The 24,140-nt window shown below is 41.2% G+C and overlaps 1 protein-coding gene across 2 annotated transcripts in view; it reads right to left on the bottom strand.

The window, feature by feature from the left end:
- The window catches only part of VPS54 (VPS54 subunit of GARP complex), a 49,552-nt gene that overhangs the window by 17,588 nt on the left and 7,824 nt on the right, over positions 1 to 24,140 (bottom strand). For both annotated transcript variants that reach the window (XM_027453427.3, XM_072035320.1), the window contains 12 exons: positions 21,510 to 21,671; positions 20,429 to 20,670; positions 18,946 to 19,024; positions 16,638 to 16,672; positions 15,230 to 15,361; positions 12,214 to 12,599; positions 8,704 to 8,830; positions 7,543 to 7,650; positions 4,785 to 4,840; positions 2,926 to 3,022; positions 2,105 to 2,442; positions 172 to 301 (listed from right to left, as the gene is read on the bottom strand). In XM_027453427.3, coding sequence (XP_027309228.1) covers positions 172 to 301; positions 2,105 to 2,442; positions 2,926 to 3,022; positions 4,785 to 4,840; positions 7,543 to 7,650; positions 8,704 to 8,830; positions 12,214 to 12,599; positions 15,230 to 15,361; positions 16,638 to 16,672; positions 18,946 to 19,024; positions 20,429 to 20,670; positions 21,510 to 21,645 — 1,866 coding nt within the window. In that variant the 5' untranslated portion in view covers positions 21,646 to 21,671. The remainder of the gene's footprint in view (positions 1 to 171; positions 302 to 2,104; positions 2,443 to 2,925; positions 3,023 to 4,784; positions 4,841 to 7,542; positions 7,651 to 8,703; positions 8,831 to 12,213; positions 12,600 to 15,229; positions 15,362 to 16,637; positions 16,673 to 18,945; positions 19,025 to 20,428; positions 20,671 to 21,509; positions 21,672 to 24,140) is intronic.

Raw genomic sequence — 24,140 nt, 5'->3', positions numbered from 1 at the left:
TAATGCCTGTGTGCTCTGGGCTTTAACATCAGGCGCCTGTGACAGTGGGAACAGTGAGTTAATTTCAATTGAGAAAGCCATTTCAGAAGTCTCGCTCATTAAGCCACTAACTTGGAGTAACTTGCTCATTAAGGATGAGACACCGACTGTGGTCTGGTCCGAGCTCCTTACCTTTGCTCTTGCCATGAGGAACTTGACTGAACGATCATGGCAGATATCAGAAGCGTTATAAAGCAGCTCTTGAATATTGTTTGCCAGCCTGCCCAGTTCCAGTTCAGTTAGCTTCATGTCATCGCTGATCCTACAAACAACAGAGCCATTTGCTTGAGCATCAATTTATAAAAAACAGTATTTCTGCTCACAGTTTGAAGGAGGAAAGAACCTTGCAGCAGCTCTCAAACACACAGTCAGTTAATCACCAAAGTCACATTGTGCAGATGGGACTGTCCAAGCTGCTGTCAATGTCACATCAGTCCCCGTGACAAGCAAATGCACAACTGCACTGTCCTTAGATTTTGTTTTAATTCCATATTCTAATTGCTGCTAGTTGAGATAAGAAAAAACATGCAACCAGTACTAATACGATAAATAGTAATGTTGACTGAACTAAACTTTAAATGTTACTCCTGTAACATTTGAGCATCACAGCATTTTTCTTCCAGTGAAAGTATAAGGTCTACCACAGATACTCTGCACCTATTTTGCTAGCTTTTTAGCTTTCAGGCTCCTAAGTCTCTGTTCTTTAAAATAATCCTGTGGCTTGTCTGCTGTTTTGAAGCTAGGCGAACGGCAGAGCCATGCCATGTGCTAACTAGTTAAGATAACAATCTTTTGGTCTAGTCTGGCTGTTCAAGTGCTGACAGTGCGAGAGGAGGGAGAAAACCTGGGATGCTACAGCACAGCAACAGGGCTAACGTTGCCATAATTGCCTAAGTTTATTAGCCCTCTCCGTATGTGGAGCAGAGGTACAAGGAAAACCAGAAAAGGGATGAAACAAGTTCATTTTGGAACAGTTTCACACCAACCTCAGACACTCTGTCTGGATGGTCTGTTTTTAGCCAACTTGGCTAACTGCTCCGGGCCATTTGGGATCCAACTCCCTCCTGCTTCCTTGCTCCTCACCGTAACCCCCTGGCCTCCTCACTGCGTTATTTTTTCACAGCATAGGATGAGTGTTGGGATATACTCTGGCCTGGATCTCTTTTAAACACAACATATGTATTTTAAATTCTCATTCAGCCAGCATTGTGATTTAGAGGGGGAAGGTCCCTACCAAATCTGACACAGGAAGATTGACACCCGAGTACCAGTCAGCAGCTGTGAGCAGGCCAGTCGCTACCTTCCATCCTTCAGCAGGGTAAGAATTGGTATTTCAATTTTGCTTCATAAAACTCGGGATCCAGACGTGCTGGCTTTCAAAGTGGCTCAGAGCTGAGTCCCACACGTGTTATGCCTGGTTCTTTTACAAAGGCAGCTGACTTACAGCCATAAATAAGGAATGCATAAAAGGTTGTTCGAGAAGTTTATAGCTCTGGAGTCAGGAGCACCACAGGGCAGCACTGTCTACGTTGCCAAAGCACTGAGATGTATTTGTCTAATCATACAAGTCACAGAGTTGATGACAAGCGGAAGATTTTTCACTAGGATTCACCAAGGTGTATTCATGAAGCCAGCTTAAAAGAGAAAGGAAAAACTAACCACTGTGAACATGTGCAGGGAACAGAGATGCCTTTGCCAGCTAAGGCCATGACAAACGATCTGTGCCTTTCATGTAGGGCAGACTTTGCATTTTCTCCTGCTTTCTACACAAGAAGGCTCCCCAGCAAAACAGACAGCAGAAGGGGCCCTTTTCTGTAAGGAGTAACAAAATCAGTACCTATAGCACTGCACAGAGATGAAAACAAAGCTAACAAAACAAAGGCAAGACAGGGACAGTGCAGTCAGACGGCAGACAATGGGGCAATCACAGAGAGCCACTCCACACCATTTACCTGGAAAAAGACATTCCTCCAAAGTAAGTTTTGCACCACACAAACAGCCCCTAGTGACCACCTCCTTGTCTCTGACAAGCTGTAGAGCCGAGGCAGGCAGTGCGTTAACTTACATCATCTCCACTCCTCCTGGAGTAACGGAAGAGGACGTTTGCTCTTTGCTGGATGAGGAATCGGTAGTGCATTCTGGTTCAGAGACTGAATCGCTGCTACAGGGCTCGCTGTTTGGGGAAGTGTTTCTTTGAGAGGTAGTGTCAGCTGCTACGGGCGGGAGGTCCGCTTCGCCGAACGCGTCGCTTATGAACATGCCTTCGTGGGTCAGGTAAGCCACTTCTGTGTCCACCGTGCTGTCTTTAACAGAGTGCTTTTGTAAGGTGTCCTCCAGGTCTCTGCTTCTTTGGTTCTTGTCTAGAACCAAGAGAACCACGCTACGGATAGTATTTAACGTTGCCTGGAATCAAACATAACTTTTATTACACAGCAAAAGAGAACCCCGTACCACAAGCTTGCACTGTGAAGAATTTCTTTTTCCCCACAAAATTAAACTAAATCCTGGCTTTATTTTCTGTTGCGCAATTAGCATTCAGAGGCAGACCCATCTGTCTTTGATGGTAACCAATATCAGATGTTTCTGAGAATAGTGAAAGAAACCTCATTTGGAGCAATCTGACACATACAAAAGTTCTGCCCTAATCCCCAGCAGCCTGAAATGGATGTAATCACGCTACAAGAGGTATTATCTCCTCCCCAATGCTCTCTTTGTTAGCACTAATCATTTCTGCCCTGGATGCCGATATTCACATATCCCTCTTTCAATCAAAAGTTTGAACTCTATAATCAAAACGAACACCTTGAAACTTCAAATGGGAAGCGGCTTCATCCCGTGTCACGTCTGAACCAGCTACGTGAAAATCTCGGTAAATGAACGTCTTACCTTTATTCTCTTGAGGAAGATGGTAAACTTAGAGAAAATATCCTTCAGTAAGTCAAACCACTGAGGAAAATTCATCATCCTTATCTGGTCTGCAAGCCTAGAAAAAGAGCAGTATTCAGTAAACAGCAAATATTTACTAACTATGCAGACTACTGGCATATAAAGGATATAACTATGCTATAGGTAGAATTGTAAATATAAGGAAAACTGTGCAAACTTTTATCTGGCAAGACAACAGACATCACCTGCACAACAGTCATGATTAACACAGCGTATGCAAGTGGAACGGGGAAGGAGGTGCATAAAAATAGATCACGTTAGAGAAAAAAGCCTCACATTTACCATTTTCCAGGGCATAGTGCTCTTTTCCCCCAGATAAATATGTGTTACTATCAAGGGAGGGAGTTAATAACAGTTTCACAAATCATGTAGAAAAAATTAGACCACAAAAAAAATAAATAAAAACATTTTGCAAGTATTACAAAAGCTGTGTTTTTAAGCCCACTTTGCTGCATTGCAATGAGACCACTTCTGCTATTAAAGTGCAAGTCAGCTCTTTGAGGCAGAGGGCTAAAAAGTCACTGGCCAAACAGAAGTTAAACCCTATACTACAGAGTTAGGGCCTGGTTGCAGAATAGTAAACACTGGAGAATGGTCAACAAATTTCCAAATGTTTAAAAATGCTGCTGTGCCCAGTCTTGTCTCAGTTTCAGCATGAACACCAGGCAGATTCTGCTGCTCGCTTTGCTTTATCAACTAGCCTGCTTGGTTTTCCTGTTTTGGGGTAACCCTTTACTGAGCCCAAAGGATCAGAGCCACAGAAAAATAGAGGCTGGGGGGGGGGTGCTCTGGAGCTGGGACCTCTGAAGGTCCCGTGTCCAAACCCCGCTCAATGCAGGTCCAACTAGATCAGGCTGTTGAGGGCCATGCCCAGAAAAGGGTTGAATATGTCCCAAGACAGAGATCCCACAGACAAACTGGGCCTCTTTTCCAAGGTTAGACCACCCTTACAGTAAAACCTGTGTTTTTTAAGATTCGGTTAGCATTTCTCAGCTCCCAACTTGTTCCCTGCTTGCCCCTCTCGGAGGAGCTTGGCTGTGTCTCTATCTGCACCAGGAGAGCTGCAGGCAGCTCACCCTGAGCTCTCCACTCCTGAGGCTGAACAAAGCCAGCTCCTTTGAGCACTGCCCTCTGCTGGATCTCAATGCTTTTCTTGTACTGGGGAGCCCCAAACTGAGCACAGCCACCAGACGTAGCTTCACAAGTGCCAACAGAGGGGAAGGATCATTTCCTCCACCTTTTCTCCTGCAAAGCTGCTCCGAAGCCAGCCAGCCCCTGCCTCTCATCCAGCAAAGGGTTGCTCCCCCCCACGTGCAGGACATGGCATTTGCCTCTGCTGGGCTTTGTGAGGGTCCTGCTGGCCCATTTCTTGGAGCTGGTGTTGCCTGATCTCCTCTCCAGGTAGCTCCTGTTCTCATTCATATGGGAAGCATCGAAACTGCTGACACATTTTGGTCCCAGGTTGTAACAACAGGGAATTCCTTCAGGTAGTTAACACATGCCTAGATATGGTAGTTTAGGCTTCATGCAATGAGGGTCAGAGAATTTTAGTATTTATTTCAGTAGTAGATTTAATTTCAGGGAAAGATTTGTAGCATTAGAGTCTGAACGAGAAAAGGAATATGCAATATTCTCGCAGAGGCAGACAGGAGCAGAGGCTCAAGGTGAAACAGAAGGGTAATCCTTGGTTACAGGGAAACTGAAGCAAAAATTAGAACGGTTAATTTATCTGTGCTAAAAGCATCCGTCTCCTGTCCCCCACCCACCACAAAAAAAAAATAATCTAGCTGTATACTTACTTAACAACCACTTCTGTATCTATTTCTTCTATCTGCGATACCGTATTAACCACACACTGTCAAATTTAAAGGGGAAAAACAAAACAAAAAAAAGATCTTAGCTTCTAACTGCTGCTGAATTTCATCGCATGCACAATAAGCCTCAAGTTAAATAAGGAGAAAGAAAACCAAAAAGGAAAGACATGTTTGTAGCATTTAACAGCTTGTTTCTCTAAGGAGGAAAAAAATCAATGAAAACAAAACAAAACAAGACACCCCCCCAACATCTCGTTGCAGAATAGATGGACATTTGTTGCTAGATCTCTCCACGCTGATTACTGTGCTGTGGCCTTTCCTTAAAGGATGCTGTGGGGTAACACCTTCAGCTTGTATACATGAAGCTGGATGGCTTCTTCAGGTCTCCAGAACGATCGATTTTCATCCCAAGCCCATCTATTGTTTTACAGCGATTTGCTCACTGATCTCTTTTCATGTTACTGTCTTGTAAGCCCATGGTACAAATTCACTTTTTTCTTTTTTTTTAAAAAGATTGAAGGAGGGGTTTGCTTCCAAATACCAATCAATAACCTGATGAAATGAGTCAGCAGCATACCTTTACATGCATGTGTACAACCCAGTGACTGAGGGCAGCTACAAGCTCAAGCTACACTGATTTTACCTGAGCTTTGCATAATGGTGGTCAGTACAGAAGCTTCTTGAAAACAGACCTTGTTCCTGAACTATGCAGTGAGTTAGTGAAGTGCTTACAGATCTCTGCTCTTCCACTTGCCTGGCAGCAAAGAGCTACTGAAGTACTGACCAAAACAGCCCAGCAACGCGCCTGAACAGGAAACACATTTGAGACTTGGGAGGGAAATGGTTTCCTCTATTAAGGAAAAATGGCTTTACAAGTTCAGACAATAGGCCACAAGGCAAACATATTCCACAAGCCACACAGAAATATGCTGAGCCTGTCACTTTTCCCAATTTAATGCAAAAACTTATATTGGAAGTTGATTAAACTTCATCTACATGTATTACTGAGCAGAGGTGGCTGAAAAAATCACGACGTAAAGACAAATATTCCCAGCAGAATGGGGAAAACAATGTATGTAGGTGAGCAGGAAAACAGAGTGCTACCTGCCCACTATCTGAACGAGCAGAATTTAATGGGAAAAAGGTCTCCTCGTGACTGCCTACACAGGCAAGTGAGAAAACAGGATACTGATGGGCAGATAACAGGTTTATCCTGGTGTTGCCCACTCATGCAGCAGTACACAGAAGGTGTATGCCCTTGTTTTTCCCGGCTTACAGTAACACAGCATGACTAGAAAGCAGTGCTTGCTCTCACCCACCGCTGAGCTTTCAGGGAGCTGGGCAGTGACCCAGCCCAGCCCCCCACTGCTTTCAGGTGGGAAGGAAACAAGTAGTGAGAGATAGGGGCACTAAAAATGATCTAAATTGTGTTGTCAAGTGAGAAAGGACTCATATCATAGCCAAGTCCTTACATGAAGTGGTTGTGCAGTCACACACATCTTTGTCTTCTCATCCTGCCACCAGAAGCATCAGCAACACTGGCTTCTGTTATCTACACCCACCCTGCTCAACCTGATCAACAGAACCATAGGGCTGCAGTCCAAGACGGACTTGGGAAGCTAATCTGGCCTAAAACAAAACCTTTAAAATAATAAGAATTAAAAGAATTCCAAACTTTTAAAAGCTGGGGAAGTTCCCAATCTGATTCACAACACAGCTGTGACCTTTAATGGCAAACCCACCACCTAACTGTCTCCCAGTCTTTAGGATACCCGTCACAACCTGACTCCTGAAATAATCACATCTCTTTATGGGGAAAACCCCACCCCTACGTAATACCCCACATGTACATGCAAACAAACAAACGAGATGAGTAAAAAATGAAATTCCAAACATGTTCAAAGTTCAGCCTGAGTTTTTGTTTGTAAACAAAAGCCATCACATCACTGTTCAAAACAATCCATGCATTTTTCTCCAGAGAAGACAACTGGAGTTATTTGTCCATGTTTTGGTTTTAGCTGTTATCTACAAAGCCTTTTGGTTTGAAAATACAGATATACTGCTCTAAGTGGCATGCAACCAGACTAATGCGGACAAAGGTTCATTTTTGAAGTAATTCTTACAGGCAAGCAGTTCCACCTTTGTCATGAACTCACCTTGCTCTCTTCAGAAAAGGCAGGGATGTTTTCCAGCTTCTAACCATGTACCTATACTAGGTCTGGGCTAGCACTGAGGCAAGTAATGTTTTCTGTATTATTTGCTGGTTATTTTTTCTTTTCAAATGGGATTTTCCTTGGTTCTTTTTTTAATGTGCTTACACCAAGAACCCAACTTTTTGTTGTTCTTTTTTTTTTTTTTGATGTTTTTGTTTTGTTTTCTTTTGTTTTTTTGAAATGGTATTATGACACAACTATACTATTTGGGAAAGCTGTGTACTAAAAAAAAAAAAAAAAAAAGAGCTAAAATCAGTGGATTCAGAATAATGGCAATCACATAGAGAAAGCTGTGATCTTCAGCCATACTTGTGCTACTTGTACCTACTCCTTGCAGAAAGTCTTCTCTGCAAACAGACTTTTGTGCTTCAGGAAGTCCTTTGTGTTGTAAGCTCAGCTGCTCTAACCATGAGATCATTCACCACCAAAACATCTCAAAGTTGTTCTTAACTACTTGAAAAACAACAACAAAAAACATTTTTAAGAGGTTGAGGCAACCTTGTCAGATGAGTTTGAAACATTCGGCTTACCTGTTTAATTATGTTCTTTGCGGTAATAATCATTTCATCTCCATATATTTCATAAAAGTTGAGATTTCTTTGCTTTAAAAGTCCAAATACTAGTGACACAAGTCTCTCCTATCAAGAAAAAGAAACACATTAAAACCATCAAGACGAAAACAAGAAACAATTTTAAGAATCTTCACAGCAATTAGAGTTCACGTATCAAACACACAGTGGACAGAATTTAGATCAGTCCAGTGCCTTGAGACTACTGTCATGGTTTAACCGTACAAAGTTTCCTGTGGCAATACCAGCTAACGGAGTCCCTTCCTCACAGTTATTTTCATTCCTGTTCTTCAGCTGTGCTCATGCAATTGTGCTTGAAAACCTACGTATTTCCTAAGATTAATGAGTTTCCTTACCGCAAGCAAGAATGACGCTCGACACAATTGCACCAGCACAAGTGAGAGGCTACCACGTCGCAGCATCCAGATGGGGAGAAAGTGCAGGGCAGAAGTGGGAATATTTAAATGCTACTGCCACTCACCACATTTCACAAAACCCACAGGTTAGACAAGACTAAACAGTTCATAGGGTCTAGCAATTATGGCAGAATTGCACAGGTAAGATCCAGAAGAATGTGTATCTTTTTCTTTTTGAGCCAGAAAAGGTCTTTTTCTGGCTCAGAAGCAGTCACAATAGCTTAATCTTCAGAAATTTATGATCTTTAAAGGAAGATACTCTGCAAATGAAGTATGTGCTCGGGGCAACCATATGCTTGATGTAAGTACCCTTAAGTGCATAGGGAGGCAGAATAAGAATAACATGCACAGCTTTCACTGCAAAACTGAAGTTTTACGGTCAAGCAGATACAAGGGTCCGTGTTCTCTTCCACTTACATGTTCAGGTTCATGAAGTGTCCAAACTAAAACTCATTGTACATTTAAAATAGAACTGATTATTTAAAAAAAATAAAGAAATAAAGCAGGACTGGATTGCAGTTCCATATGGTTAGTTACAATTATTTAATTAGATCAAGTACAAATAGGTGTGGGGAAAATTTGGATGAGAAATTGTGCAAAATGATAATGTTGCTACCAGGGACCCGAATTAATTAGCTGGTGCTAATTAGGGATGTTACAGATGCAAACATATTCATCAGACAGTTTATTTCAATAACAGACGTACCTCTTCTAGAATTTGGCAATCATCTTCTAGGGGTCTATTTAAATCATTGCGAGCATAAGTTGAAAACTCCGCAATCATCATTTTATCTATCAGCTTTTCCAGTTCACAAAGCTGTGAGCCAAGATGCCTAAGAAAAACAGCCATTGAGATATGAGCTCAATAATCAACCTGAAAATGAATCATTAGTTCACAGTTGAAGAAAATAACCACCCAGCAGGTAATTTCCATGCAATCAATGCTGGCTTAATGGGAGGCACAAATCTTTCAGTTCTTAGAGCAGCTGAAACCACACATTTTTCAGAGGCACCATCACCTTGCAGCAAAAACATATGGACTTGAATGTTAATGGAACGTTAAAATTGGATGCAAGACTTTGTCAGAAGATGCTGAGCACCCTCTCTTCCCAACGAAGGGAACCAGAACCAAGAATACTCAGCACTTGACTGTATCTAGCTGTTAAAAAGAAATGCTACTTTTGCTAAACATTCTTCCACTTCAAACATTTGAGCTTTTAATATGGTCAAGGAATTTACTTTACATGACTGAGATACATGGTCTGAACTTTTGGGTAGACCTGTGCGGTGTCAAGAGTTGGACTTGATGATCCTTAAGGGTCCCTTCCAACTCAGGATATTCTATACAGGAGCAGCTTCACAGAACAGAATGGCTTTCAGAGAACACAAGAATTTTAAATTTTTCCATGTTTAGACCATTCAGATTTAAAAATACTTTTTCCTATATTGCAGATTTTAAACCATATTTTGCAAACTGTTTGCATACAAAGCCACGAGGGAATTTCTCACATCAGATATGTCAACTAGTCTTTAGAAGTCATGCAGCTAGAGAGACTTTTAGCAGAGTAAGAACAAAATTGAGAACTTTGGAGATGCCAAACGCTCCTGGCTTTCCAGCTTCCAGTAACCATTGATATCACCAAGTATCTGTAAAAATCATCCCCATGTATTTAAACCCAACGTAACCTACCCTCTTGTGCCTCCTAAGTATGGAAACATCCAATAAGAGCTGGACAACTGTAGTTGGGCTACAATCCACTTAAGTAAAATTGTTAGTGCAGGGCAAAAATTAATTAAAAGCTTACAGATGAGAGCAGTGCTTCCAGGTGTCTGTGTTTTGCTGTATGAAGCCTGATTTGCCAACACAGCCGTGTAAAAATGTACTTGATCTCCAACACCCCAAACAAGGATTGTAAAAACAACATAAAAACTGGCAGCAGAGATGTGTAATTTAATCAACACATTGTTTGTTCATCTTTTTAATTAAAAAGACGAACTTGCAAATGTTAAAGAGCTCGAGAACTGTAATTCTACCCTACAATAGTTGCTAGGAACGATCATAATGCTGTAACTGATGGGTATAATCATAGGGGATATTAACCTATGTTAAAGACAGCAATTTGCATTGAATGATGCTGCAACAAGACTTGATTTAAAGCTAACAATGTCTGTTTAACAACAAACTCCACAAGCTGTCACACACAATACACTAAAGCAACAAGTTTGTTTTGTTTGGTTGTGGGGAAAAAAAAAAGAAAAGATACTGAATATTTTAGGAAAAAAAGAGATAAAGAGATAGCAATTATTTGGAAACTTCTCTCTCCTCCAGATAAAACAGGTATTTATCTCACTTGACAACTGCAGCATTTGTGCTCACTGCAAACCAGGAACAGTCATTCACTATTTTGTGGAAAAAAGCTGAAGTATTTGTGTATGGCATTAATTTATTATTGTTGTTTTCCAAACCAACATTCTACTAAGCAGTTTTCATCACGATCCCCATCTTTTCATTGCACATTATTTCTCCAGACATGCAACACACAGAGGCTATTGTAAGAGTTGGGAGCAAGCGTGCTGGGTTTGTCAGAGACACAGAGCTGCGTTTGCATCCCTGGTGGGGCTGAGGAGTGAGGCTGCATTTAATTCAGCTTTCTGAGCCTTTACTATCCAAGGCAGAGAGGACTTTTCCCACTCATATCACTTTTTAAAGAAGTAAATGAATTATTTTTTAATTCTACCATACCAACCAACTAGGCTTTGTTCACAGAAATCACTTTTTATAGACGAGACGTTTACCTGCAAATATGTACCACATCTGATTGTGAATTTAAAATAATGACACATGCTTGGAACACATCAAATATGACAACAGAACTGTACCCTCTGCTAGCACTGCATGTAACTTAGCTTACCTGATTGCAAAAGAAAGCTAATTCTGATTGATGTCAGGTTTGTAGAAGTACACTCAGTATCAGTAATGTAAATACAACTATGACTTGGTCAAGTTTATTAGCTTAAAAAAAAAAAAAAAAAAGTGGGATATTTTTCTTTTAAAGACTTTTTCTGAGTTTCTCCTACATAAAGTTTGATTCTTTTTCTAAACCAGCTTAAAGGGGTGTTACAAGCAGAGCTTGTCAGCACAGATGGACCACAGCAGTAACCGTATAAAGTTCTCAATATTCATGTTGCAGTTATTGAGCAACAACCACGTTTTTAATTACAAAAACTGGAAACCCTTGGGTTGCAGGAACCACATAACCTCAAAACCAAACAGAAAAATAGCATCAACTTATGAAACTAAGTAGGCAGCTCCTCAACTGGCTAATACAAATCTCTGAGCCTATTTAACATACACGGCTTCTACCAGCATCATATCACAGAGGCAGCTTCGCATATGACACTGTTGTAGTGAACACAGCAGTTATGATAGTTTTTTTTGCACCACCTGGAAGGATTCTGATGTACTGATGCTCCTGCATAGCACAGAGGACCCTGCCCAGTGCAGCACCATCTCCCAGACAAAGCTCTGAGCATCCACCATGAACAGCAGCAACCAGCACAGGACCCTGGATTCGCTAACCCCTGTGACCATAGCAAACAGGTGAAAAACCAGCAGCAGGAGCTCAGGCAGCACCTTCCCACTGTTTCTTCCCAACTCCAGCAGCTTATAGAACTGGATTTTTTAGTGGGATGAACCCCTCTCAGGAGGATGCACCCCTGGCCATGGTAAATACAGCTCTCCCCAAGAGGAGGTGCTGCTGAACATCCCATCTGACCAGCTGTCAGCCTCAGACCACATTTTGAGTCATGGTTTGATAGCTTTGCACCGCCTTTTGCTTGCAAAGCTTCTTCCAGCACAAGGACAGGCTGGAGGCAGACCTACTCTGCATGAGGATTGCAGACCACCACTTCGAAACATCTCTCAGCTCTGGGCTACAAACCCTGCAAGATGAAGGTCCAGTCACTGCACCCCTAAACCACCTGTTGACAAGAATGGAGTACAGAACATCTCGATATTAAAAGTTGACCAAAATAAAATATATTTGACACGTGCAGCAGTCACACTACATATGCTTTACTTACATGTTGTACTTTTTGTACTATGTCCTCTAAGAATGAGCAAACACAGGTAAAACAACCCCCATCAGCCAGCAGAACATGCTTGACACCTTCTAGCTCTGCTTGCTTTTTATTACTTTCCTAGGTGGTTACCTACCGGAAACTGTGAATGCCTTGAAGTTCTTGCTGCAACACCTCCTGCGTTGTTGCTATTAAGTCCAAAGCTCCAACAAACTCAGAAGTGGACAACAGCAACTGTACCGTGGGCTGCGTTTGGTGTACAGTAGCCATTAGCTTCAGTTTATTGTATGCTTTTATGCAGTTATTTCTGGTGAGTGACAGTCTTAAAACTCGGAGTGATCCTTCACACATCACTTTATCAATTTTGGAGATTTTCTCTCTAAGTAATTTTACAGCCTGGGAGGTTTTCCTGAGGTAGTCCTGCAACTCATGCTGAGAGGTCATTGCATGGAAAAATGCTTCAGAGCGCAGAGAAATCTGATGAGCAATATTGACTTCCACGATGTCCAGATAATGGCTCAGCTGGGAAGAGGGAAGGGGAAAGTGAACAGCATTGTTATGGCTTGGCATGTTCATCACCATGAAAACATACATTGAAAATTCAACCAAAATGTCTTACTGTATCACAAGGACATTTTGCTAATAATAAAAAATGCTATAATATTATATTAAACCCTTTATCAGAGTAGCAAGCAAATACCACCTGGTGTGGTTTGTTCATTTGTTTCTCAATGAGCTCAAAAAATCACTTTGGGAAGGCTGACCTGATGCCTCTCCTGCTTGAAAATTACAAGATACAAAGCCAAATAGTTTTAAAATACCCAAGCTTTTCTACCACAAGGGTTGGCTTGCAAGTAAGGACAGTATACACGTGCAAATATACTACGTACTTAGAGCCATTCAAGTTGATAAAAATGCATCATGACCGCACTTGATGGCACAGCTCTGGGTCTGCTCAGTTAAAAGGCTGCAGAATCATCTTTATAGAAAAATCCTCAAGAGATGTCTGGCTGCAGTTGCTTTTTGCCAGCCAGTTGGAGCTCCTGCTAAGGTTATTTCATGTCTGCTGGCACTGTGGGACTCCAGAGACAGAACATACCTACACGTTTGGAACCTGAGATTCAAATTCTTTCTGTCAAACAAATTCCAATTCCTTGTGTTACCAGGCCACTGGGTTGGCTTGGTCGGTTGAGCTGCAAAAGCTCTGTGTTCTGGCTTATGCTGAATACGCAAACTCAAAGGACTGAGGCATTAGGATGCTCATCTGAATGCTAATACTCAGATGACCTGTTTTTTTTTGGGAGGTGCCATGCACTCAAAACCTCACACTGAATTTCAAGAGACCCATCCAGAAATTGAGAGGGAAAAAAAAAACATCAGAGAAATGTTTCTGTCTTATAGCTATTTTCATCCTGCATATATTTAATGCTGGGGATTTATGCAATATGCAAAGCCATCTTTTTTTGTACAACATTTAATCAAAAGTCCTCCACCAACCAGCTGTGACACACCTAGCCCATGGGAGAAGCCGAGACAGGCTGTGACACAGGGATCAGAGGAAGAGTTATTATTATCATTTATTTACGTGATTGTCACATCCAGATGCCCCAGGCCCTTTCACTACGTCGAGCACTATAGAACAAACAGAAGACAACAACACTACCTGCCTCAAAGAGCTGACAGTCCCAGTGTAGGGCAGGAAATAGGAGGTAAGATGGACAAGTATCAGGGGGAGTTGTTCAAGTAGATAAGCAGCAATAGCCTAAATGTGTGAGCTTATGGCAGGGTTTTCCAAAACCTGCTGAAAAATTGTGCCTGGAGCTAAGGATGAAATTTGGGCAGCAGGATGCATATTTACACCCGGCAAATGAGAACAAATTTTGGGCAGTTCAGAGCCTTTAAAACAAATAAAACAAAATTTGGGCCAGTTCTGGTACCACAAAACTGTAATAATTTGGTTTTCATGCATGTGGCTTTGGAGGCAACAGAACTGCTTTATGCTGTTTAGATATTTCTATCATCTCTCTAAAAAAAGCACGGCTCACAGCTATTTATAACCTTATTTTCATTCTGCTGCATCCAGGTAGGCTCCGGGTCTCCTTTATTCAAGTCCCTGTTGAGCGTCCATCCTGCTTTCACCCAGGCACACTCTGAAAGTTTCAAGCACGTGCCAGACACTGCTTTTTCAACTTCAGACAGCAACTGCCAAAAGCTCCAAAGGAGTATTTCCAAAAGCCACCTCTAGGTGTGTGAAGATAAAGCAATGAAGGAGCAAGTTATCAATTATCTTAAAGCAGGGCCTGCCCATCCCTCCTGAACTGGAGGGGAAACAGGAAAACTAACGCCTGGAAACTTGCAAACATCTTCCAGGGCATCACGTTATTTTTTTTTCCAAGTCATTTTTTTTTTTTTTAAATGCCAGCTCCCAGAAGCTATAGTAGGTTAAGCAGGATGGAAAACTGAAGTTAGAAAATCAAAATAATTTGAGAGTCCATTCCATAACTACTTCACGGATACTTTTAAGGTATAAGTGATTCAGTAGGGGATTTCTATACTGAATACATAGCTCTAAAAATCAAAAAAGAATAAGCAAAGACACGTGTTTCCAGTATGAATGAAGCAGCTCTGCTTTCTTGCTCTCCAACATACACAAGTCCTTGTCAGCACAGATGACATAACAAAAGGAAAGAAGTTCCTGACATACAAAAGCTTGATATTTAGTATTTCTTTTAGCACAGAAAATACAGTGCCTTGGAGTTTTCTTGAGACATGAGAAAGCAGTAGTCTTAGCAGATGTCCTAAAACAGCTTAACCTTCTCATGGAATTGCTCTTCCTCCCTAGCAAAGAGCTTCACATCTTGAAGTTCTCAATCTATATCTGCTTCATTCAGCTTCAGCAATCATTAGCCAATTACTATGCTATATGAAGATTTTTTCTCCCTACAGATTTGACAGATACATTTATTTAGAAGGGAAAAAAGTTCTTGCATTGTTTACTAACACTGTGTAACCTGATGTAAAACCAGTTGCCAAAGTCCCCAGTACCGATGTCTTAGCAACTACTACAGGACAGCAGCAATGGATTTGACTGCCAATTGCTTCTTTGTAGTAACAGCTAAGATGTATCGTGACACGTTGCGTCAAATTCTTACCTTTTCTTGAAGTAACTTGGAGGAAGCTGCGTCACGATTTCCTTTTCCACCAGCAGTACTAAAATGGGACCATGGTAAAACAGCATTAAATGTTAAGGAATCTTCCAAGGCAAAATCTGGTTTCATAAAAATCTGAAACAGAAAAGCAAAAGAAAAAAAAAAAGCATGTCTCTCACCTCTATGTTCATCCTTGCCAGTTTAACAGACATCCTGGTTAATGAAACTAATGCTGATCATTTTTTTCTTTTCCAAAAAACAAGTTTTTATTTAACCAAGCAAAAAGATCTTCTAACCGATTTACTTCACACCCTAAAAGCATGTGTGATCTGACAAATGTTTATTTTCATAGAAGTAGAAGTCTACTCTGAAATGACCCGGGTCAAGATCTAAACAACAAATTGCAGGTGGATCCTCTAAAGGATCAGAGCAAGCAGAGACATCCCATATGCTCATTTCTGGGGCCCTGGTTTCTGCTAGACCGAGGATCTGGCCAGCTGTTCACATGCACCAAGTGTTGCCTAGAAGGCAACAGTGCCTCAAATGTATCTCCTTTAGGCACAGCACAGCAAATGTGCTGATTGTAGAACGGTTTGATAGCATTTAACATTAACTCTATACATCTCAGAGAACTATCAGTCCGAAGTTCTCTCTGATCATATTATTTTTACTTGACAAAATTGGTGTAAATCTGGAGGTAGACAATAGCTCCCCTTTCCCTTTATTTGTGAAGTGTAATTTTAAGAGGTTCAACACAGGCTACAGCATCACACTACAAACACTCTTGTTTCTGGGGCTTTAAACATTGCAGTCACAGCTGTTGAAGCAACAGGCTACACAACTGGCACAGAGATGCTGACCCGTATTAACACTCTGACTCCTTAATGTACCTATAAAAAAGGTATTCAGACTGAAGTGGAATCTAGGGTTGTGTCTTTTGTCAACCCATGGCATAAAAACACATCATATATGCTGCAAGCATCTACGCAAAAGGACTTTCCTTGAGGATTCAAGGGGTTAAACTCAATGCTAAGTGGCACACTATGTAATATTCAAACATCTGTCGACCTCTCCAATTTCCCCTTCCTCCTAAAACACAGGCTGTCTAGTTTTGCCCAGCTTTAAGGTTTTAACAGGTTTTAACTATTAAAGATGAAAAAAATAATGGCATTTGCATTTTACTTTAAGTAAGAACAAAATGAACATCATAGTCAATGTTAACAAAAAAAAAAAAAAAGAAAAAGCAGCTTGTTCTTAATTTTTGTAAATTCTGAGCATCGCAGACACTCTTGATAATCAGTTCAAGTGATCAGCTTGGACAAGACTTCCATGTAACAGGAGAGTACATCCATATATTCAAGGCTATATGTGAGAAATCCTTATAAAAGTTTAGAGTTCACAGAAACCATACCTTAGGTACTTGTTCCAGATCTGTCCTGGATTTATCTAAAATAAAGCAAAACACAAGAATTCATTCATGAGCAAAGAACTAAAAACAATTTCCTTGAATACTTTAAAATGCTACAAAATTTTTTAAGACAACAGTGCCAGACTCCTCACAGTGAGAGGACAAGTAACAGGATCATAAATTGAAACAAAAAAACTTCTGACTGAACAAGAAAACCTTTTTCATCATGAGGACAGTCAAGCAGGCTGTCCAGAGACTGAATAGCCTCCATCCTTGAAGGTTTTCAAGATCTGACCGGATAAAACCTGTACCTCAGCTGGACAGTCTCCCTGTTCTTGACAAGCATGGTAAGCAGGACATCAGAATTATCTCCCACATTTCTCTCACCTCTCTGTTACTTGATTGGTATTGAAATACTAAAGGAAACCTAAGAATCATCCTGCTGTTCTCAGTGGTTGGACAGACCAACTCTTATGGAAGTGAAAGGCCAGCTCTTGTGGGCCAGAGCTGGGGAAAAACAAACAATGCTTTAAAAAGAAACTACAGAAAATCCAGAGTTTCAGTTTACCAAATGATGCTTCTAGGAATTTCCCACCTACAAAAGGAGTGTCCAGATACTTTGGTAACACTGTTTTTTTTTTTTTTCTTTCTAAAACCAAAGCTGTTTCAAAACGGCTAAAGCTAAGCCTAAAGAAGGAACTTGTCTTTCACAGTACGTGCCACAAACAGATTCAGTGAGGAAGAGCTAATTCAAAATAACAAGCCCAGGGAAACCCTGCAGAAGGGCTGCCTTTTGCATGGAAAAGAAGGAAGAAAGCTGACTGGAAGAACAACTTGATCACAAGCAGTACGCTACTGAATGCTCCTTGTTGCATTACATGTAGACAATTGATATAGATGAGCCTGATCAAAGAGTGATTTGCAAATTAATCTTTAATTCATTTTATCAGAAACTTTAACATAAAAATATTACAAACTTGCTGCAGTTTATAAGGGTTTATTTCCATTTTGTTTGACTTTTGATTTTCATTTTGCCTCTCCCCTTCCTTTGTCGAGTTTCATACTTGCTGAATTATTTCTATAAAATCTTGACATTCAGCCTGCAGACACCAAAAAAAAAAAAAAAAGTGCTCCAGGTAGTCCTTGCTAACAGTAATGACAGAAACACTAAATAGAAATGGCCAGAGTGGAATTTCATGAGGTTCAACAATAGGAAATGCAAAGCCCTGCACCTGGGGGAGGAATAACCCCAGGCACGCTACACACTGAGGGTTGAGCAGCTGCACAGCATCTGTGCAGAAAAGGATTTGGGGGGGGTCCTACTGGACAACAAACCAACCGTGAGCCAGCACTGCACCCTTGTGGCAAAGTATCCTGGACTGTTTTAGGAAAAAACACTGGCAGCAGGTCAAGGGAAGTTGATTCTCTACACAGAACTGGTGAGATCACATCTGGAGTACCATATCCAGTTCTGGGCTGCACAGTAGAAGAAAGGAATGGACATACTGCAGCGAGTCCAGCAAAGGGCCACAAATAGGAATGAGGGACTGGGGTATGTTTCATACAAGGAAAGAGAGAGCTCAGACTGTTTAGCATAGAAAAGCTTGGGGGCAATCTTTTCAGTGTTTATAAATATCCAGTGAGAGAGTGTAGAGAAGAGGGAACCAAACTCTTCTCAGTGGTAGCCACTGACAGTACAAGTGGCAACAAGTACAAAATGAAACATGAAAAAATCCATCTTCTATTGTGCGGGTGCCCTGAAACAGGCTGCCCAGAGGGGTTGTATAGCCTCTATCTGTAGAAATACTCAAAACCAGACTGAACAGAGTCCTGGGCAGCTGCCTGAGGTGACCCTGCTTGAGCAAGGGGTTTGGACTAGGCCACCTTGAGAGGTCACCTCCCCTTCAGCCATTCTTTGATCCTCATGGCAGAACCAGGAATGGCCCACTGCTGCTCTTTGTTGCAAAGTCAAGAGCTGCTAGAAGGTTGCTGTAATAGTCTCAGCTTATCTTCAACAAAAGAAAGTTAAAGAAAACACTGCCAGGGACTTAGTGACCTACCATGAATGTAAACATGCCAAGAAAAAAAATTATGAGCAGATCTCACAAGCATTTTGGCCTATCAGGTATGAGCAGTGGTCACACATACGTCTTGTCAATCGTGTCTGGGTTTTCAATTACTGTTACAAAGAAATCACCAGCAGCTATTTTTGCACATGAAGCCTTTGAGCAAGTAAAAGAGATGATCAGTATGTTATAGTATTCATTAAAGGAACGACTTTTTAATAACAAGAGGAGGGCTTTGACTATACCATGGGTGTGTAACAGAGTCCTGTCGAAGGTATCTTTAGGAGGACAAATATTCCTGCACCTTTCATGAACCTTCTCTCTCTGTAAAACAAAAAATATATTAAAAAATTACTCTGGGACTTAAAAGATTCTTTTTCTTTCAGACGGAACATTTTCATGGAAACATACTGCATCATGCCAAATAATTCTGAGTTTCACAGTAATATTTTTTTCCTCTTAAAAGCTCAGATGTTTGTCCAGGTAAAAGGTACCACAGGCTAAAAATTTTGTTTGCTACGTTGTTTTTTCAGTTATTGAAAAGCCAAAATAACCTCTCTATGTAACAGGAGATAACCACAGATTGGTTGTAATTACATATCCAAATGCTTATTTGCTCTCTGACCCAGAAATCACACCAACAAAGTAAATGCTTTTTCATTGCTAAATTAATTGAATCAAAGTAGATACTGCTCCAACATCCTGTTAATGGACACCTAGCTAAAATTACGTATCTTGTTTTGTCATGCTGAGCTTCAGGTTCTACCTACAGGTGCCGTCAGCACTAGAGACCATAACGATCAGAAACTATGCTTCTAAAGACTACTGATAGATAGCTAGATCTCTGCTAGAAGCTACATCATGGGCCAGTTCCTCTTTCCAAAACCTTATTTCATTTTGCAGTCACTGCATTACACATTAATTTTAACAGAGCTCTTAAATGCTTTAAATGTCGAGCGTGTGAATGAATGGCATTACAGACAATTCCCTTTGACATACTTTAACAGTGATTTACACAAGTAACACTTCCTGCAGCCAATTCTGTAACAGCAGAACGGTAAGAAAGTTACAAACCAAGGAAGCAGAAAACAGTGGGAGACTTCTGTATGTTCTTTTAGTTCAAAATAAAATAATAATAAAAAAAGAATGTTACTACATACTTACTGACACCTGTATTTTAAGAGTTTTTAGAAGTCTCCTACTGGTCCTGGTGTCCTTAGATGTAGCTTAAAATTTCCTGTTACAAAAGAAATCATTGAAATAATAGATCTATTTATAGTTTTAGGACTTCACGTATAAATGTTTAAATTGGAGATTCTTTAGAAATATCTCTAATCCTTGCAGCACTTACTCATGTTTTATATTTGATCCAAAGGTCTTAAAACGTTACGTTGCACTGTAGAGCTCAATCATTAAACAATCCTTAGAGAAAAAGGACTGATAATCAGAAAGAATGAATATGAAATGCAAGCCCTGGTGCAGTATTCAGAAATAACAGTGAAAAAACCATGGAATTTTCTAGATGGAATTTAGACATTTTTCACGCTAATAATATTGAGATTATAAAACAAGAAATGCCTAATGGAAAGTCAACAAGCACTGGAGAACAAATTAATGATCAGCTAAATGTATGATGGTCTCGTAACGGGCACAGTCACTAATTAGTAGCAGGTTCTCCTATCTCTTTCTGGCCCCTAGTACCACGTGCATCGAATTTTGCATCCTTACCGGAGTGATTTCCTGTTGGTATAATGCAAAATGTTCCTTGGTGATCTGTGGGAGGTAGAATGAAGGCGTGACTTCAGTGTCCACAAAGTCCACTCCCCATGTTTTTGTAAAGAAATCAGATTCCCTTTTTGCTAACCTAGGATCATTTAGCGCTGCTGGGAGATTGACTTTGGAATGATAAATAGTCCATCTGTGCTGATCCGCAACTAGAGATGGGCTGTCACATAAATTACTGGGATCGCCTGCGGCACAAAAGACAAGACAGTTGTTTTTTTTAAGATGAGAAACCAAAAGTTGTATTTTTGTTAAAATGTGATCTTTAAACAAGCTTACGTTTTAACAATTACACAGTGGATCAGAATTACCTATCCAGAAGACACGACATTTTCATTTCTTCAATGCTATCTTGCATTTCTTCTATCACATTAACCAACACTAGTTTTGAACACAGAAGTGTATCCACGCTCACTAAGTATCTTTAGCTCAACACCATTAACTTCCACTGAAGAAGAAAAAAATCCAACTCCTTACACACATTTTTAATAATCTGGACTACTTGATCAGAAACACAGTTGAAATTCACTAGAATCATATTCCTTAATTCTTCAGATCCCATTCCACCACCTCTCTTTATCAACTAAGCTTTGGTATACTGCAGCAGCTATGACTTTGACCAAAACCTGGTCTTATGAACCACTAGAGACTTATGACAGTGGTACAGACAGGTCTTGGTCTTTTGCTTCCCACTGCAAAAGGGCTGGGGTGTAACACAGAAGTAGAGCAACAAGACCCCAAGCACGCTGGATAGATCTGTTCCACACACACACCTTTTTTCTTGTATGTGGTAAGAATCATAGCTACAGTGCAGAATCACACAGACAAGACCCTTCCTATAACGTGGAGATCTAAAAGGAAACTGGATGGTAAGAAGCAGAACTACAGCATACTTTGAAATAAGGCCATGGCTTAGTACACTACACAGAATGCAAGAGAATTTGGAAATTTGACTGAAGAATTGAAAATGGATTTTCACATTAGCAAACGTAACAGTGTTTTCACTCTCCTTGCACATTAATATTACCTGTGGGCTCCTTGGGACATACATCAGGCAGTGACTGCACAGGTCGAAAGCGCTTGGCCACATCCATTTCCTTTTTAAAGAAAGCATCGCTGCTGTTTGACTGAGGCACTGGTGAAGAACTGTGGCTCGATGCCATTGCATAAAATCACCACTTGATAAAAGCTGAAGGAGAAACAACAAATACCAAGGCTTTAATGAAGATCTGGCTGCAGACTAGCAAGAAAGAAACGCTCTGTCAGTTACACAGATTTCGGTTTGTTGTTTTTTTCTTCATACTGCAACAATTTAACTGACACATTTCAATAAGAACACGAAAAATAAAGACGAAAATAAAAGGCAGAATGTAACTTCACCGTCCGTTTCCTCCCACACCTTCAGGTATGAAGGTTGGCTTGTTCCTGCGCACAGCACCAATAAATTCTTACGTTAACAGCAACGGAAATCTTTCAGGCACTTCTGCCTTCCTGCTGCCAGAAGCACTGCAGTCACGTTGGCAGTAAAACTCCCTCCGAGGTACCAAATAGCGCAGGTAAAGGAATGTAACAGAGGGAGGAGATCACTTTCATTTTCTGTACGTGTTTCATACCGTCCTGGAGCTGCCCTGCACACGTACAGCAGGGCAAGGGAAGGCACAGAGGATCCCAGCACCTGAAGCAGCGCTGTAGGACAAGACCTGTGCAAAGCCAGCCTGCGTGCTAGGCTTAGCTCAGCGCTCCCAGCCTGGAGATGTATGTAAAACTGCTGCAGGGGGGCTCGCAAAAGCTGCTGGAGCTTCCTGGCCTCGCTCTGGTGGAGGCAGAGGCAGCGTGCCAGACGTCTGCACAGGTAGGCAGCTGTGCTCAGCGAGGCTGAACCGCGGCGTGTCGCAGCGGGTGCCCTCGCCCCGCCGCCTCGCACGCGCTGCTTTTTCCCAAAGCTCTAAAACCTACGCCTGCCGTTTGGGGAGAGCCCAGCGGCGACGACCCACGCAAATGATACAGCATTAAGCATTTACAGCAGCTGAAATCTGATGTCGGAGGGCATCCTGGAGTTTCAGACAAATCAGGATCCAAAGAGCACGCCACATGCGTGAGAAAAACACGAGCACGCAGTACTCAGAGAGCACAAATATCTTCCCTAACTCCATCCAGGAAAAATGGTAATTCCCCTTCTCGTGGCTGTCTAGCACAGCACACTGGAGTTTATTTCCGTACAAAAAAGCACTCGCACAGAGAAGACAATCACAACCCAGATCAAAAAGCCCTGGAGGAGGGAAAGTCCCACTAATCTTCAGTTGAATTTTAAAGACTTCGTTTGAAAATAAACACCCTTAGAAATCGTACACCAGGACTGAACACCAGCACGAGTTCCCTCCGTCTGCAAACAAAGCTGCATTGCTATCAAAGTGTTGGCCAGCTCCGTAATAAACTGCACAACTATTACGGGTTGGAGAGTTTATTAAAACTTCCCTATAATGCACGGCTCCAAGAGCGCCTGTTCAAAGGGACTGATCTGAATCCTCGCCTCTAAAGAGAAATAAACACATCCAGCAAAATCTGAACACTTAACTGCCAACCCCTAAGGGACACCTAAATTACTTACTACCCTGTGAAGGAGCACAGGAAGATAAAAGGCCTATTTCATCTTCAATCACTCGAGTAGGCACCGAGGGATGACTGCACGTCACCGTGTCAACTTCTAACAGCAGCACGTACGTTGCAGCCAATCTCATCTGGAAAAAAAAAAGTTCTGCTTTCTAAACGGGGTTGGAAGTGCCCTACAAAACAGTTCTGAAGACAAGCTAAGATATGCACAGCTGTAAGACAGCATCCCAATGAGCAGGAGCATAAAAATAAGCCAACACTGAGCACGGTGCTGGTGTACCCTTGCCTTTTTCCCCCTTCTAACTACGCTGTACGACAATGAGGGTAACGTGCTTAAAAAGTGACTTTTAAGGGGGGTGAAAACAGACCAGCAGAACCTTTTTTTCTCCAAACGTGCAGAAGAGCTGAAAATCTGTCTCCCCTTTTTTGTGGGGAAGGAGTATCCCAGGTTTCCAGTTAAATCAACACTGAAGTTACTGCTCAAGGTAGAGAACATGGGCACTAAAGGAAATCTGGACATAGTAATACAGGGGAAAAAAAAATAAAAACAAAGCAAAACAACTCAAATGTGTGACAGACCTTCCTTAGATATCATAAACATCAGTGTCGCTCCCTAAAATGTCCCAAAGAAAACTTTTTTTCAATGCTACTTCTGTTAAGCCTTCACATTCACGTCTCTCAGCATTCCCAAAGCATATTCTTTCTTAATGAAGCTCTTCCCTAATGTTTTTGGGTGTTTTGTGAAAAATCTAGCTCATGATAACGACAGAACAATATCACTTTAGAATCTTGAAAAACACATCCGGTGCTGAGATATAATAATCAAGTCTCCTGAAGGCATACAGTAAATTTATCCACACTTGGAACTGCTTCAAAGTTGTGTTTTTGCAGTTTTTCTCCCGAAAAAAGCCTCTGTAATGAGACACAGCCTGCTCTAGCAGATGTGTGAGCAGCTAAAGCAATTTGTAGGAAGCACCAAAATCTTGTCCTCTTGTTAGCGAGTCTTTCATTAAACTTCTCTCCTTCCCCTATAACGAAGCATTGCTTC

The sequence above is a fragment of the Anas platyrhynchos genome, chromosome 3 (assembly GCF_047663525.1).
Source record: "Anas platyrhynchos isolate ZD024472 breed Pekin duck chromosome 3, IASCAAS_PekinDuck_T2T, whole genome shotgun sequence".
Lineage (NCBI taxonomy): Eukaryota > Metazoa > Chordata > Aves > Anseriformes > Anatidae > Anas > Anas platyrhynchos.
Note: the sequence above shows the minus strand (reverse complement) of the source record. Positions and strands in the feature narration are given on the sequence as shown.